General features: G+C 48.3%; 1 protein-coding gene across 1 annotated transcript; it reads right to left on the reverse strand.

The window, feature by feature from the left end:
• Positions 1-2,062: 2,062 nt before the first annotated feature.
• TSPAN16 (tetraspanin 16) lies at positions 2,063-16,391 on the reverse strand. Its single transcript, XM_045077670.1, is given in 10 exon segments — positions 2,063-2,238; positions 2,241-2,250; positions 4,591-4,674; positions 6,071-6,160; positions 6,162-6,228; positions 8,306-8,398; positions 8,400-8,446; positions 10,137-10,211; positions 12,585-12,785; positions 16,092-16,391. Coding segments are annotated over 10 exon segments (771 nt in total). The 5' UTR covers positions 16,161-16,391; the 3' UTR covers positions 2,063-2,203.
• Between the last annotated feature and the right edge of the window lie 772 nt (positions 16,392-17,163).

Genomic DNA, 17,163 nt, shown 5'->3' on the forward strand with positions numbered 1-17,163 from the left:
GGTGAGCATCAAGGGAGCTGGTCATCTCATCCCAAGTCTCCAAACCATCGCCTGCCTGGGGCTGAAGTGATGGAACGCGCTGATTGGCTGGCTGAGACCACGTGACAGAATCTGGTTCTGGGACAGAAATCTCAGAGGTGGGCTGGCTCCAGAGGAAATTGGTGTGTTCTTTCCTGCAATGGGAGGTGACTGAAGCAATAGCAAACACAACCCGTGCTCATTTTAGCTTCCTCAAAATCCCCCCCTGCCCCCCCTAAGAAAGATGGATAGATTAGATAAACCACCATTTTGCAATCTCCAATGAAAGAACTGATTCAGGTAGTTGTGGTCATTGGATGAAGCCCTTGGATTGTTTCTCAGCAGCGGCCACGTCCCGTCCTTAGAATCTTCTGGGTGAATGTCAGAGTCCCCAGACCCATTTTGTGAAAGTTCCCAGAGGGCTGAGAACCAGTGACTTACAGGAAATATGGGGGAAGGAAGAAAAAGATAAAGGATTCACAGTAGAAGCAAGGAGTAAATCCAGACTCTTTTGTTGTTGTTATTTTAAGGTTTTATTTATTTATTTGAGAAAGAATGAGAGGACAAAAAGGAGGAGCAGCAGAGGAAGGAGAAGCGGGCTCCCCGCTGAGCAGGAGCCTGATGTGGGACTCAATCCTGGGATCATGACCTGAGCCAAGGCAGAGGCTTTAACCCACTGAGCCACCCACGCGCACGCTGGTCTCCTTCTGTAACAAAGGTTGGTGGGCTTGGAGAAGAGGAGGAAGAACCCAGAGCAGTGTTTTTCTGAGCAAGTTCTGGCAGCATTGCCTGAGCAGTCATTTGGAATTCAGATTCCCAGGCCCTACTCCAGACCTCCAGTCAGAAGCCCTGGGGGTGCAGCCCCCTCCAGCATCTGTGCTTTCACAGAACATTCAGAGGATTCTAATGCATGCTCTAATTTGAGAACTACTGGATTAGAATAAAAGGGATTTAGGAGACATGACAAGCAAACATGATTTGTGGACTTTATTTGGATCCAGTGCAAAGAAACCAAATGTGTTAAGTCCTGGGAATGTAGTGTACAACATGGTGACTATAGTTAATAATACTGTATTACTATTTGAAAGTTACCAAGAGAGCAGATCTTAAAAGTTCTCATCAAAAGAAAAATAATTTAGGGGCTCCTGGGTTGCTCAGTGGGTTAAACCTCTGCCTTCCACTCAGGTCATGATCCCAGGGTCCTGGGATCAAGCTCCACATCGGCGGGGAGCCTGCTTCCCCCTCTCTCTCTGCCTGCCTCTGCCTACTTGTGATCTCTCTCTGTGTTAAATAAATAAAATATATATTTTTTAATTTTAAAAGATTTTATTTACTGGACAGACAGAGATCACAAGTAGGCAGAGAGGCAGGCAGAGAGAGAGGCAGAGAGCCCGATGCGGGGCTCCACCCCAGGACCCTGAGACCATGACCTGAGCCAAAGGCAGAGGCTTTAACCCACTGAGCCACCCAGGTGCCCTTAAAATCTTTTTTTAAAAAATAGAAAAAGAAAAAAAATTTAACTATGTATGGTGATGTTCATTAGACTTACTGTGCAATCATGGGCAATGGCTGTGGTTCAGATCATGTTGGACACCTGAAACAAATATTTTCATGTCAATTCTATCTCTATATAAACAAACGATATACCAAGAAATCTTTGGGCAAGTTCTTTTGTTTTTGTTTGTGTGTGTGTGTGAATGCTTTGGGGTTTTTTTTCCCACAAATTTACAAAAACAAGACAATTGCATGAGAGGGGAGGCCATATCATCCCATTTGGGTACTTAGGGCTAAAACCATTACTAGGGGCATAAAAAATAAAATGAAGGAAAACGGAGTCAGGAGGGGCACCCGGGTGGCTCAGTGGGTTAAGCCTCTGCCTTCAGCTCAGGTCATGATCCCAGGGTCCCTCTGGGATCAAGCCCCACATCGGGCTCCCTGCTCAGTGAGGAGCCTGCTTCCCCCCTCTCTCTACCTGCCTCTCTGCCTACTTGTGATCTCTGTCTGTCAAATACATAAATAAAATCTTTAAAAAAAGAAAAAAAAAAGGAGTCCGTATAACAGGGCTTTCCAGAATCTTTTATTACCAATCTTTCTTCCAAAAGCAGTGAGGGACTCAGAGAAATAATAATGAGACAGAATCTCCAGCAGTTAGGTAAGTCAGGTGTCCTGCCATCCCCCAGCTCTGTCAGCCTCGTTTGATAAATAGCAGCAAAGTGGCTGAATTCCTGGCAGCTGAAATGGAAGAAATATTGAACCAACCCGAAGGAGCTCTCGAACCCAAAGCAATTTGGAGAGACTGAGAGGGGGCCTGGAGCATCTTCCTCCAGAAAGTGAAGGGCAGGGTTTTACGGAGAGCCAAAACTCTCCCCACCTCCATAGTCAGGTTGGAGTCACTTTGAACTTGTCTCCACAATCAAACTCAGTCGTGAGCAGACTTTTTTCATTTTCCCTTTGTTTCCACAGATCTTATCAACGCCCTCCTCTGACCTACCCTGGGTCCTGCGAACTACATTTCCCAAAAACCCCTGCCCTTATTTCCGGTTAGGTTTGCCCAATAGTAAACACCTACAGGAGATGAGATTGGAGGAAAAGTTGGAGTATTTCTTCCCGGCTGCTTCCTCTCTCCTGTCCGCCCAGAGCTTTTCGAGATGGCAGCTGCGGGCAGATGACCCCTCTTCCTTGGCTCTTGCTTTCCCCACCTTCAGGCCCAGAAGAAGTAAAATCTCCCTGTGTTGCTAGCCCCTGGGCACCTCACACTTCAGCAAGGAAACCCCTGAAAACTTAAAAGGACCACCTGGGGGCTGCATTCTGTTTCCTGCCTTGACTATTATGACCTCGTTGGGGAAGAGAGCGTAGTATAGTTTGCAAACATATATTCAATATAAATTTGTACCATGAAAAAAAAATACCCATTTTTAAAATAACAGATCAGATGAATCTCAGCCGGCAGTGATCTGCGGAACAACACTATTGCATCTTGCAAATCAATCTGGGGGAAGCGCCTGAGTAAAAAAACAAAACAAAACAAAACAAAACAACTTCCTGGGGGCCCAGAGGGATGGAGGCTTCTTTTTTTTTTTATAAACAAAATAAGAGCTTTATTGAGAAAATTCATATATCACACAATTCACCTTTCTAAAGTGTATGGTTAAGTGGTGTAATCCCTTCATCTTTAACGTAACTATTGAGAAGGTAAGATTTATATACGCCGTTTCGCTATTTGTTTTCCATTTGGGTTTTGTCCTTGTTCTATTGCTCACCTCAACTTTCTTTGATGTTAAGTACTTTCTAGTGCAGCGCTTTTATGCCCTTGTTTCTTTTGCTGGATTTTAAAGTTTATTTCTTAGCGGTTGCCCTGGGGACTACAGATGACATCGTAACTGTTCACAATCTAGTTTGGATCAATACTAAGTGAACTTCAGTAGCATATCCAAACTCTACTCCTGTATGTCTCTTTCTCTCCACCCTTCTTTGTGCTATTGTGGTCATATAAGTTACATCTTAATATCAGTCAGTAAACACAGTTTTGTAGGTATTGCCTTGCGCTGATGTCTTTTATTTATTATTTTAAGGATTCTTATCTATTCATTTGACAGAGAGAGACAGTGATAGAGGGAACACAAGCAGGGGGATTGGGAAAGGGAGAAGCAGGCTTCCCCCTGAGCAGGGAGCCAAACCCGGGGCTTGACCCCGGGATCACAACCCAACCCAACCTGAAGACAGACGCTTAACCGACTGAGCCACCCAGGGGACCCTACGGTTGTCTTTTAAATGAGGTAGGAAAAGGAAATTCAGTCCTGGGATGGAGCTCAGGAGCTCAGTGTGGATTCCTGGGGTTCCTCCTCTCCCTCTGCCCCTTCCCCTGCTCATGCTCTCTCTCTAACTCTCTCAAAAATAAAAAAATTAAAAAACTACCATACAGTAAATTGCCCAATTGAAAAAAATCATATTTCGCTGCTGATTAGAATGCCCACGAGGGCAGAGATTTTTGCCTGTGGAGTTCATTGTTGTATCCACAGTGCCTACAACAATGCCTGGTCAAAGGAGGTGCTCAGTAAGGTTTGTGGAGTGAAAAAGTGGATGTTAAAACTCTTCTAATAGCTCTCCACCCTACTCAGAATAAACATCAAACCCCTCTCTGCACCCTACGAGGTCTTTCATGATCTACCCTATCAGTTCCCTGCCCTCATCTCCCCCTGTGCCTCTTCTCACTCACCCTGCCCCAGCTACAGGGGCCTCCCCACTGGTCCGAAAATAAGCCAAGTGTATTGCTACCTCATGGCCTTTGCACCAGCTGTGTCCTCCAGCTTCTCCCACATATGCACATGGTTATCCCTCATCTCCTCAGGTCACTGGTCAAATGTCACCTCCTCAGGAAAGCCATCCCTGGTTCCCTTCCTGATCGTGTCACCCTGCTTTACTCCCTTCCCAGAAGGAGTCTTTTACTGAAACAATCATCCGTCCCCCATGCCCACTTGAATGGCAGAAATCCCCAGGGGCCAGAACAGTGCTTGGCACACAGTAGGTGCTCAGTGAAAGAGCTCAGTGTGCTCCAAAGGTCCTAGACCTTACCTGTATCACTGCTGCCTCCAGTGAGCCACCACTCAAGTTGAAGCTCTGAGTCTTGGTTATTGTCTAGACCTTGAGGGAACAGCCCTGAGGGTACAAATATCAAAGCAGGCAGGACCTGTCTAAAGGCTTCTGGACTCCCAAGTTCCCATCAGCCCCACCCCTTGGGCCAATGAAATTCCTTTCAGATTCAGGCTGGAGAAGGGGACAAAGCCACAAGGACCTTGGCTTCTTCTCGCTTGATTGCTTCCCCTCTCCCAGCATCTTCCCTGGCTTCCTCATTCCCTCGCCTCACCCAGAACATACATTTACTCCCCAGTATCTATCTGTTGTGACCTCCAAGTGTAGTGAATAAGAGTATGACCAGATACCCCAAGTTATTGCTAGCTGTGTGACCCTGGAGAAGTCACACATCACTCTGTGCCTCAGTTTCCCCAATGGTAAATGGGACCCACTGGATCTCCCACCCAAAATTTTTGTGAGGATCAAGAGAAAAAAATCTACATGAAGTACATAACAGTGGCCTGAGAGCCAGTATTCAGTAACTGTTAGTTATTTCTGGGTGCTCTTTACATATGAACAGAAAGGCTAACATGTATCTAGCACCTTCTCAGCTATTTACATGTGTTTCCTCACTTATTTATCACTCTAACCTCATGAGGTGAGTACTATTCCTTTTTCTGTTTTGTAGGTGAAGAAACAGTTTCAGAGAAATTAAGAGACCAGACACAGTGGGTGGGGTCATGGGGCCTCCACTTCCCTCCCTGCAGTCACAGACATGCTCCCCTTTCTAGGCCCCTGGCAATTCTTGGTTCTGGAAGCTTGAGTTGCCTTCAGCTTGTCTGGGTTCAATGCCCTTTACTTAATATGCATTGATGAAGTGTCTCCTGTGAGGCTAAGCACTGGGAACCCAACAATGTACAAAACAGATATAATTCCTGCCTGGTGGGGCTACCATTTGAGTGGCGAGCCCAGGTAATAAAACAGCGATAACACAGTCAGGTGGTGATTAAGCGCTGGGAAACTGTCTGTGCCTCAATCTCCTCATCTATAAAATGGGAGAAAAGCACTCCCCACCTGATGATATGCCATGGGGACAGAATTCACCAAGTGAACGTCCAGCCCTATGGGAGCTATCACTCTCCCAGAATGATCATTGTCCATCATTACTGCTATATTTTAAGCCCTCTGTAAAGCAGGCAGTGTAGCCCAGAGAATGGACTCAGGCCAAACCCAGCTCCACCAAAGCCCGCCTAAACCGACATTGAACTGTCCCTGAGCCTCAGTTTCCCCATAGGAGACATGAAGATGGGAACACTGAGCCCCCAAGGCTGTGCAGTCAGAATGAAGTGAACACCCAAGGACGGTCGTTCTCTTTAGCTCTTGACCCCTCTCGCTGGGGTTCTGGCAAATACGCAAGTTTTCTAAAAGTCACCAGCCCTTGGGGTCTACCTAGATGACACCCAGCAAAGGCCTGAGTTACCTCCTGGTGGGTGATGTCCGTGGACACGTTGCGTCCGTCACAGGCTGTGGTCCTAATGGATCTACCATGGCTCCTGGGGCAGGAGTAACCAACCAGTTGTCATTTCAAAGGAGAAGACGGAAAGATCTGTGTATTTCTTCTCCCCACAGGCACTTCCACTGCAGAGAGGAGGATAATCACTTGAAAACTCCCTTTCAAATATCAAAATAATAAAAAACAATAGAAATCACGGTCACCATGGCTACTGTCTAGAGCAATCATGCTATTCTGGGGCTTGTGCGGAAAGCCTCCCTCACTCGAGCCCATCATGGCTCGGAACCCTTCATGGCTGTCATCTTACTTGGGGTAAAAGCTGAATGCCTCACCACGGCCTCCAAGGCCCGGCACGATCTGTCTGCCCAGTCGCCCCTAGCCCTTCCTCTGCCCCCACCCTCCCTCTTACTCAGTCCCAGTCACACCCGTCCCCTCACTCTGTCCCCAGAGCCCTGAACAGTGCCCAGCACACAGTAGGTGCTCAATAAAGATTAGCAGAAGGGCTGTAAGAATGAATGAAACATGTTTGCACCATCTCAAGGCTCGGCGGCCAAAACTAGGATGCCGGAAGCCCCCTACCCATTGTGGGCTGCCCTCCAAGCCTGCCCATGACCCCACAGTAGTTCCTGCACCTAAAACTCAGAGGTGAAACAATCCTAGAGACAGACAATGCTTTTTCCTTCCAAACTCTCCCTGGCCTCAGGAGCCCCTTCTAAACTACCTGCCCCAGGAGCTTCCAATGACATAGGCAGGCAGGTCCTACTCCTTAAATACCAAGACTCAAGAAGTAAACGCCATTGCCTCCCACCCCGGGAGGATGGTTATTTAAAAAAAGAGGGGGGGGCACCTGCGTGACTCAGCGGGTTAAGCCTCTGCCTTCCGCTCAGGTCCTGGTCTCAGGGTCCTGGAATAGAGCCCCGCATCGGGCTCTCTGCTTGGCAGGGAGCCTGCTTCCCACCTCTCTCTCTGCAGGCCTCTCTGCCTACTCGAGATCTCTCTGTCAAATAAATGAGTGAATAAATATTTTTTTAAAAAGATTTTATTTATTTATTTGACAGGCAGAGATCACAAGTAGGCAGAGAGGCAGGCAGAGAGAGAGAGAGGAGGAAGCAGGCTCCCTGCCAAGCAGAGAGCCCGATGCGGGGCTCCATCCCAGGACCCCGGGAGAGGCTTTAACCCACTGAGCCACCCAGGTGCCCCCGAATAAATAAATCTTTTTTTAAAAAAAACCCGCCTTCAGCTCAGGTCATGGTCTCAGGGTCCTGGGATCAACCCCCGCCCGCATCAGGCTCTCTGCTTGGCACGTAGCCTGCTTCCCCCTCCCTCTCTCTGCTTACTTGTGATCTCTGTCTGTCAAATAAATAAATAAAATTTTAAAAGAGAGAGAGAGAGAATAACAAATGTTGGCAAAGGTACCGAGAAACTAGTACCCTTGTGCATTGTTGATGAGAACGTGAAATGGTTCAGCTGCGGTGGAAAACAGTATGAAAATCCCTGAAAAAATTTAAACAGAGAAATATCAGATGACCCAGCAATTTCATTCCGATATGCATTCCCCAAAGAACTGAACAGACACTTGAAGAGATAAGCATATGCCCATGTTCGTGCTCAATATTCGCAATAGGTAAAAGGTGGGAATAACTGAAGTGTCCATCGATAGGGGAATGGATGAATCAAATGTGGTATATCTCTGTACAATGGAAGGTGATTCCGCCTTAAAAAGGAAGGAGATTCAGACCCATGCTTACAACCTGGAGGACACTATGCTCAGTGAGATAAGCCAATCACAAAAGGACAAATATTGCAGGATTCCATTTCCATGAGATCCCCAGTGGAGTGACATTCACAGGAAGTAGAATAGTGGGTCAGAGGCGGTAGAGGGTAGTGATGGTCGCATAACCACAAGAATGTACTTGATACCCCTGAACTGGACTCTTAAAGATGGTTAAGAATGCCAGTTTATGGGGCGCCTGGGTGGCTCAGTGGGTTAAAGCCTCTGCCTTTGGCTCAGGTCATGATCTCAGGGTCCTGGGATCGAGCCCCGCATCGGGCTCTCTGCTTAGCAGAGAGCCTGATTCCTTTCCACTCTCTCTGCCTGCCTCTCTGCCTACTTGTGATCTCTGTCTATCAAATAAATAAGTAATCTTAAAAAAAAAAAAGGAAAGAAAAAAAGAATGCCAGTTTAGGTTAGGGGTCTTGTACCATGATAACACACTCGGGATGTGGATGGAGCTCACCTTCTCCGTGACCAAGTCCCATTCTGTGGAACAGTCATCTGGCTCATCGTAACCTCTAATTCTTCCTCAGGGTCGCGAAGATGTGCTCCAAGGCCATTTCTTGAACCTCATAGATGAAACTGGAAATGATGGGCCCACAAAACAGCAAGGTGCCCCCTGTGGGGAGGTTTCCTGGGGACAGAGCAGGTGGGTGGGGTTCCCCTTCTGCTTTCTTTCTTTTAAGACTTTATTTATTTCAGAGAGAGAGAAAGAGAGAGAATGGGTGGGGGGAGGGGCAGAGCACGAGGGATCAGCAGACTCCCCAATGTGGGGCTCGAACCCGGGACCCTGAGATCATGACCTGAGCCCAAGGCAGATGCTTTAACCAACTGAGCCACCCAGGTGCCCTCCCTTCTGCTTTCTTTTACTTCTTTCACAATCCGCACTCCCCCCCGGCCCCCAGCTATGAGTCTGCACTGGAGGAGGACAAATTCTGGCTGCCATCACCCCCGAGAGAGGGACATGGGGAAGAGCGTGGGTCTCGAGCTCCGTGCATCTGGTCGTACCCACCACAAACTTGAATCATCTGCTCTTCTGAATCACCCACATGCCTGCTCCGCCCCCCTCATTTGGCTGGAACGCAATTAAAGATTTGAAGATCATCTTTAGCAACTGAATCAATCGCTGCACAAAAGGGGCAAATTTCATGTTCTATTTTTTAAATCAAGGTCTAAATTAAAAAGTTTTCTGGATGAGGTAAATAGTCACATGGGTTCCAAATCCACAAAGCACAGAGGGGTAGACGGCGGAAAGTCTCCCTCCCACCTTTTTCTCCCAGCTAACGAGTTCCTCCCACTCCACTACAGGGACGGTGACTGTTTCCTGTGTCCCCGAAGAGATATTCGATGTGTGTCAAAGCAAAGCGTAGTCTCATTATTCTTCTCCCTGCGTTATCCTATTCTCGTGGTTCCGCGTCTGGCTGTTGTTAGCAAGACTAGCAGTGGTTCCTGGTGCCAGCGGGATTTATCATTTATGGGCACATGGGTCTGGCTTCCCGCTGCCAGCAGCCAAGGGCTCCCTGTGGCCTCTCAGCCCACGTGTGGCCTCTCAGCCCACGTGTGCCCTCAAGCAACACTGATGGGAGATGAATCAGTATTGCAGCTCACTCGCCAGTCGAGTGGGAAATCAGCCCCCTGTTCAGTGCTGCTCCCAGGTGCGCCCCTCCCCCCACAGGACTGAGCCCAACTGCCTGCAGGGTCATCCTTTATGGGCAGCATTCCCTTCCCTGCCTCACTACCCCCCACCCCCGTCCCTCCAGGTTCCTCTTGGGATCCCCTCTCAAATAATCCAAGAACTTCAGTATAAATGAACCACCTTCTACTGATGCTTACAATCTCCTGCCTATCCAGGTATATACGCCCTGCTGGACCCCAGCGAGCAAATCCTTGGATGATTTCTAGGGATGGGATAGCTGGGTCAAAGCATCCGTGCTTTGTCATTTTGGCGGATTTGGCTCAATAGCCCTCTGTTTCTGACACCTTTCAAAACCCCAGCAGCTTTCACAGCTTTGCCCCATTGCTTCGCCATCAAGCGCCAGGGAGATGGTGAATGAAATTAACTCGGCCCGTCTCCTGGACCCCTTGAGGGGATGGCGGAGGGTTTTGGTTCTTCGCCCCATGTCTGGAGACCCGATCTCTGGCCCCAGGGACCCATGGGCCAGGTATCACCCCATGGATGGCTCCTGGCGGGGAGGGGTGGTTCTTCTATTGATTGAATTTCTTTCTAATGTGGGGTGGGAACAGCGACCAATGTGGAACAATGTGGAATAGGGCAAGGACCACGGCGACAACTATGATTTCAACAATGAGAATGGTAACTGTGGACAGGAGACACTGGAAGACACAGAGGGGCCGGAGGAGGCTGGAAGCCTGCTCAGCCAGTGTCCCTGCAGGGGTGGGGACTGTTCCTCCCCCAACCCCAGGCCTTGCGGCCTCTTCTGTTTGTAAGAACTCAGCCAGCCCCCGGTGGGGTATGGAGCTGCTTTCTTTCATGGGGCATTTTCCTGCATGTTGCACAGGATGCTGGCACCGAGGTGTTCTTGGAGCCACTAGCTGGAGCTCCGTTTCATGTCCTGCATTTTCTGGGCACCAGGGAGACCCTAGGAGGGGACCTCCAGGTCAGTAAAGGCTCTGTGCATTGACAGCCGGTGCCCGTGGTGATACAGGAGGGTCGGTGGAAAGGACAGAATGGAGACAGGAGGAGGGGAGGAGAAGCAGGCGAGAACTCTTGCAAATGGGGGAGGAGGGCACTGTAGGGAAGATGCCAGGTGAGAGAGGTCGGTGGCCGCAGGGTTGGTGGGGAGGCGAGAGGAACTTGTGTTTGCTAGCCTATGTTTCAGACAAAATTCACAAGCCCGGTGGAAAACGATGAGAAAGACAGTCAGCAGAGGGGATGTCTTGAAGTCACCCATCAAGAACCTGCTGCTCAGTCTGGGCCTCAGTTTCCCTGTAGATACAGTGTGAGCATGGGACCAGCTCAAGCGGCATCAGTAAGTTCTGGAGATCATCTGAAGGCCAGATGGGGGCAAAGCAGGTCAGCTCCTGGCTCTCCTTTCATCTAGCTGATTATGATTATTAAAATCTGTGTGCTGATTGAGGCTCTGAGTTGCCAGACCATCCCCTGGCTGGGCTTATCTAGTCCTGATATGGAAAGGCAGGAACACTCCGTGGAGACACACCCAGCGACGCCAGGGCCCACAAGGACAAACATGGATGCAGGGCTTAGCAGCTGTGGGACCCCTGACAAGTGGTTCATGTAATAGATTGTGGGGATTAATATTAATATTACTACCTCCCTGTCTCTAGGTGACCAAGGTGGCTGGATAGATATCCAGGAGTCCATATGGCCTACAGGTTTCATCTTCAGAATCTGTCCCTAATCTGCCCACTTCTCCCCGGCTTCACAGCCTCACTCGGCCCAGCCCCCACGGTCTCCCACCTAGACCAGCACAGTCCCTCCACCCTGATCTCTCGGTTGGGCCCTCATCCCCCACACTCTGTTCCCCCAAGGACCACCAGAGGGCGCTTGTGAGCCCCTGAGTCCCGGCGGGACCCTCCTGTGCTCAGAATCTTCTGTAGCTCCCAACACCATAAAAAAACAATTTTGGGCGCCTGGGTGGCTCAGTGTGTTAAGCCGCTGCCTTCGGCTCAGGTCATGATCTCAGGGTCCTGAGATTGAGTCCCACATCGGGCTCTCTGCTCAGCAGGGAGCCTGCTTCCTCCTCTCTCTCTGCCTGCCTCTCTGCCTACTTGTGATCTCCCTCTGTCAAATAAATAAATAAAATATTAAAAAAAAAAAAAAAACAATTTTGCTTTTCTGAGCGAGATCTCAGAGACTTTGGAGGGACAGGTGTAAAGGGAAAATCGATCAGATTCTCTGGTGGGCTGGACGTAGGAGGTGAGGACTCTTTGATTCCTCCAAGCTAAACTATGGATAAAATAGAGTCCACATCTTATTGAAAATGAAATGGAATTTTTCAGGCACAGGAACTGTCCAATAAATATTTGCTGAGTGGAGTAATTAAGAAAGAAACCGAGATGATAAAGCTTCAGGGAGAAGGAGGGTGGGGGCAGGGTGCTTTTAACAGTGAAGGTTCTTTATGCTCTGAAAGGTAACCGCACTAAGGATCTCCCTGAAACCCCAAATTGAAATAACCAGAGTTTTGCAGCAACACAGTAAAGAAGGAAAACAAAAAATGCTGGAGACAAATTATCCCACCTATCCACTCAGACAAAGTTCTAAGGGAAATGGGAATGGGGAAGCTGGATGCTGGCCTTTGGGGAGTTAGCCAAGGCTACACGTGAGAATAAGCAAGATGCATAAAATCGGCAACACGCTGTCTGCTTGCTCGTGCTCCAAACTTTCATATCTCGTGTACTTGAACGTGTGCTAACGCAGACACAATGATAGCAACGGTGTTGTGTTAGTAGGGACACATACACATGAGCCGATGGAACAGAGCAGTGTGCCCAGGAAAGACCCAAGGATAATGGAAATTAGTGTAGGCAAGAGAGGACTGACCCCTACCTCACACCTCACTCCACACACACATAAGCAAACTCCCAAAAGCCAAAGAGCTCAAAGTGAGACACCACAAGCACTGAAAAATAGGGGAGGCTGATGGCAGGGGTTTGTAATAAGTGCAAGGAAGAATTCACCTGGGGGTGGGGTGGGAGTTTGGGGGGATGGGTGCAGATCCAACTTACAAACAAAAGAGTTCCCCTATTTTCTCTGGTTGCTCCATACCACCCAACAAAGCCAAGAAGCACCGTGAGGCAGCCCACTGACGGGCACAGACAGCCAGTGTTAAGGAGATATGCAGAGGATAACCCAAGGACCCTTGCCAGGACAGCCTCTCTGAATTTGACATAGATGCCCAGGCCATCTATGAGGATCAAACCAGACATCTTTAGGACAGAAATCAGACAGGAAAAGATAGTCTGTTAGTTGTATACAAATAGAACTCTCCCAGGGTGTGCGGGGTGGGGGGGTGTGCGGGGTAGGGGGGTGGGGAGAGCAAAGGCCAATAAAATCAGCAAAAACATTAAAAAATGTTAATACCCAGGGTTAGTGAGGACGTGGAGAGACATTCTTATATACTGTTGCCGGAAAACAAGATTTTTAAGGGGGAGGGCATGCGGGAGGACACTTTGCAATTCATATTTAAAATCTTAAAGATTTTACAATAAAACCCTTTACCTAGAAATTATATTTGTAAATATTCAGTGTAATATCTGATATCCTCATAGACACACACATACCTCAACATTAGAATGGTCAGGGATGAAACTAGCTGAAGCAATCAGTAATACAGATTGGGTAGGTAAACCACGGCACAGCCATGCAATGGGACTCTAGACACTTATTTCAAATGATGCTCCAGGACAAGGGTTGGCCATCTGTGTGTGTGTGTGTGTGTGTGCGTGCCTGCGTGCCCACACGCGTGTGCACATGCGCACAAAAAGCCCCAGATTTTGTGAGTTTTGGATGCCATAAGGCCTCTGTTGAAACAACTCAGCTCTGTCAGTGTAGCTTAAAGACAGCCATGCACACTTCATAAACAAATACATTTCATTTACAAATAAATAATATCCATCTATCCATTTATCTCTCTATTTACAAGGCTGTAGTTGTCTGACCCTTATTGTCAGAGGAAGATGTTTACCAATATGGCACTCATGCTCTTTGGGATTTATGCAACTGAGCTGAAAACTAATGTTTGCACAAAAGCCTGCGCATGGAAGTTTCCAGAAGCTTTATTCATCATTGCCAAAACTAGAAAGCAACCAAGACAGCCTTCAGCAGGTGAATGGATAAACTGTGGTACATTCAATGGACTATTAGCACTAAAAACAAATGAGCCATCAAGCCATGAAAATATATGAAGGAAACTCACAATCATATTGCTGAATGAGAGAAGCCCATCTGAAAAGCTTACGCAGTGTACGATCCCAAGTATAGGTCATTCTGGAAAAGGCAGAACTATGGAGACAGTAGAGGACCGACAGTAGTGGTCGCCAGAGGTGAGTGGGGAGGTAGGGAAGATGGGCGGGGGGGGGGGGCACAGAGCACCCTTATATGGTGAACTACTCCATGAATACTAAAATGGTGGATTCATTGTCAAAAGCCATAGAATGTCCAACGCCAAGAGTGAACCCTAATGAAAACTATGCATTCTGGGTGATGATAATGCCCATGGAAGTTCATCGATTGAATTGTAGCAAATTTACTGCTCTGGGGGGAGTGTTGCTGATGGGGGAGGCTGTGCCTGTGTGGAACAGGGGTATATGGGAAATCTCAGTACCTTTTGCTCAATTGTGCCGTGACCCTAAAACTGCCCTAAAGAATAAAATCTATCCAAGGGTGCCTGGGTGGCTCAGTGGGTTAAAGCCTCTGCCTTCGGCTCAGGTCATGATCCCAGTGTCCTGGGATCCAGCCCCGCGTTGGGCTCTCTGCTCAGCGGGGAGCCTGCTTCCCCCTCTCTCTGCCTGCCTCTCTGCCTAATTGTGATCTCCGTCAAATAAATAAATAAAATCTTAAAAAATAAAATAAAATCTATCCAAAAGGAGGGGAAGTTAAATTCTTCTAAAGGGAAAAAGTGGATCATAAAGCAATCGCTTTCCTGTGTTCATTTTGCTGTTTTTAAAAGGTATATAGAAAAATCTGGAAGGGTATGAAAGTGGTGATGGTATTTATTCAGCACTGTTCCCAATGATAGGCATAAGCTCTTTAAATGTTCCATCTCATTTAATTCTCATGAAAATGTTACAACACCAGTAACTAGATGAGGAGTGATATTTAATGACCTCCTTTTTCCTGGTGACCTTTCCTTAATGCCATTCTGCTATCAAAACAATTGCCTTTTTTTTAAAAAAAAGATTTATTTTAGGGGCACCTGGGTGGCTTAGTTGGTTCAGCATCTGCCCTTGGCTCAGGTCACGGTCTTGGGGTCCTGGGATTGAGCTCCACATCAGACTCCTGGCTCAGTGGGGAGCCTGCTTCGCCCCTCCCGCGGCCCCTCCCCCACTCTGCTCCAGTGATCTAATAAACAAATAATTAACAAGTAAACAAATAAAATAAAAATCTAATACACAAATAAAATCTTAAAAAAGAAAAAAGATTTATTTCGAGAGAGGGGAGGGGCAGAGGAAGAGATTTGTTTTTTGTTAAAGATTTTATTTACTTATTTGAGAGAGAGAGAGGGGGCATGAGCATGGGGAAGGGCAGAGGGAGAAGCAGATCCCCATCGATCTGATGAGGGACTGGATCTCAGGACCTTGGGATCACAGCCTGAGCCGAAGGCAGACATTTACCAACTGAGCCACCCAGACACCCAAGAGTCTTTTTTTTTTTTTTTCTTTTAAGGATTTATTTATTTATTTATTTATTTGAGAAAGAGAGAGAAAGCACATATGAGTGGGGGAGGGCCAGAGGGGGAGAGAGAGAATCCCAACCAGGCTCTGTATTGAGCTCATGGTCGGGGGACGGGCTTGATATCACCACCTGGAGGATCACGACCTGAGCCAAAATCCAGAGTTGGCTGCTTAACTGATTGTGACACCCAGGTACCCCAAAACAAATCCTTGTTAACAATGAACATTTTGGGTTGCTTTTATAGTAAGAAAAAAAAAGGTGTTTTGAAAAATTTAAAGGACCGCCCAAAACAACCACTACCTCTTTCTTTTTTTTTTTAAGATTTTATTTACTTGTTTGACAGAGAGAGAACACAAGCAGGGGGAGTGGGAGAGGGAGAAGAAGGCTTCCCGCCAAGCAGGGAGCCTGATGGCGGAACTCAATCCTAGGACCCTGGAATCATGACCTGAGCCGCGGGCAGACACTTAACAACTGAGCCATCCAAGTGCCTAACAGTCACCCTCTCTTGTCCTTCCCAAACAACTTAGTGTTCTACAGGATTTGACCTAGAGTCAAGCTCTTCTTCAGCCACCAATCCCAGCCCCAACTCCCTCCCCTTCTGCCCAGCCCCCGCCATCACACACCTCTGTGCTTGATTTCACTGACTCTGGGTGAACAGAGCCTACACCTGTTCCCAGTGTGTCCTGCTCCTCGTCAGTCTGCCCTACATCTTTCCTGCTTCCCTGGAGACCACCGATCTGGATGTCAGTGAATTTGGATCAACTTATTTCTGTCTTTGAGGGAGCCAGTTATGGAGGAAGAGCTGCAAAGCCCCAGGGCCTGGGTGGTGACATACTTACAACTCTGAAGTCATTGAAGAAAGATAACAGTCTCTTCAGGGAAGAATACAGAGTGTGCATTTCATCCATGTTGGCCAGACCGGGGGTTCCGGACGTTCAGGTCAGCATCTTCCTGAATAAACCTCAGGGCTCCTGTTTCCCCTGATGGTATAGGTCTAGGATCAGGGGCACCAAGGCTGACTCGTCCCTCTCTCTCCTGGCTGTCCGATCGTCTGCCAGCAAGGTGCCCCAGCAGCCACCCCTCCGCAGTCATAAGCCTCTATCACGTCACAATTGGATGCCAGAGCGAGGCTCCCTGTGTCCGGGAAGCAGGTACCCTGAGCTATCCCTGCCGGTTCCTCATTCTCCAAACAAGCTGCACCTGGGGTGGAGAAAAGGCATGATGGGCTGCCCTCGTACCCCCCAGATGCCACTTGGGCCCTGTGGGCATAGCATTCAGCACTGACCGCTCTTGCGGTTAATGCCCCCACTAGACTGGGGGCTCCAAGTGGGCAGGGTCCTGAGCTCTGCCCTAGTCACGGTTGTGTTCCCAAAGCTTGGCACACAGTAGTTGCTTGAGAAACCAATATGGAATGAATGAATGAAGGAGCTCCAGGAAGCAGGAGCTACAAGCCATCAGGTCGCCCAAGCTTCTGCCTTCCCATTCGCTCACATGACTCATCCTCACCCTCCTCACGGGGCTCAGAGGACAAGGAAACTGCTCAGGGAGACCCAGGGATCAAGGTCAAGGCTGGGCTTTGAAACTCCAAGAGAGACAGGAACGTGGGAACCTCTGACAGCGCTCCACCCTCCCCACTCCAGCCCCTCTCCCCATTTCCCGCCAACACCTTTCCTTTCTCCCTCTGCTCAGCCACAGCAGGTGCAGCAAATTTCCTTGAGCCCAAGTGCCATTGATCAGCGGGCCCTGATGAGACGTGGGTAGCAGGCATTTCAGAGGAAAAACGGTGCTTGTAGACATCGAGACACACCCCCCCCCCCGCACACACATTTGAATTAATTTAACGAATGTTTGTCAAATTATCTGCTTCTTGGAATATGTGGAACTAAAAATTTGCACGTAGGAGTGACCATC

Source organism: Mustela putorius, unplaced genomic scaffold (genome assembly GCF_011764305.1).
Source record: "Mustela putorius furo isolate JIRA1106 unplaced genomic scaffold, ASM1176430v1.1 tig00000095_pilon_pilon_pilon, whole genome shotgun sequence".
Classification (NCBI taxonomy): Eukaryota; Metazoa; Chordata; class Mammalia; order Carnivora; family Mustelidae; genus Mustela; species Mustela putorius.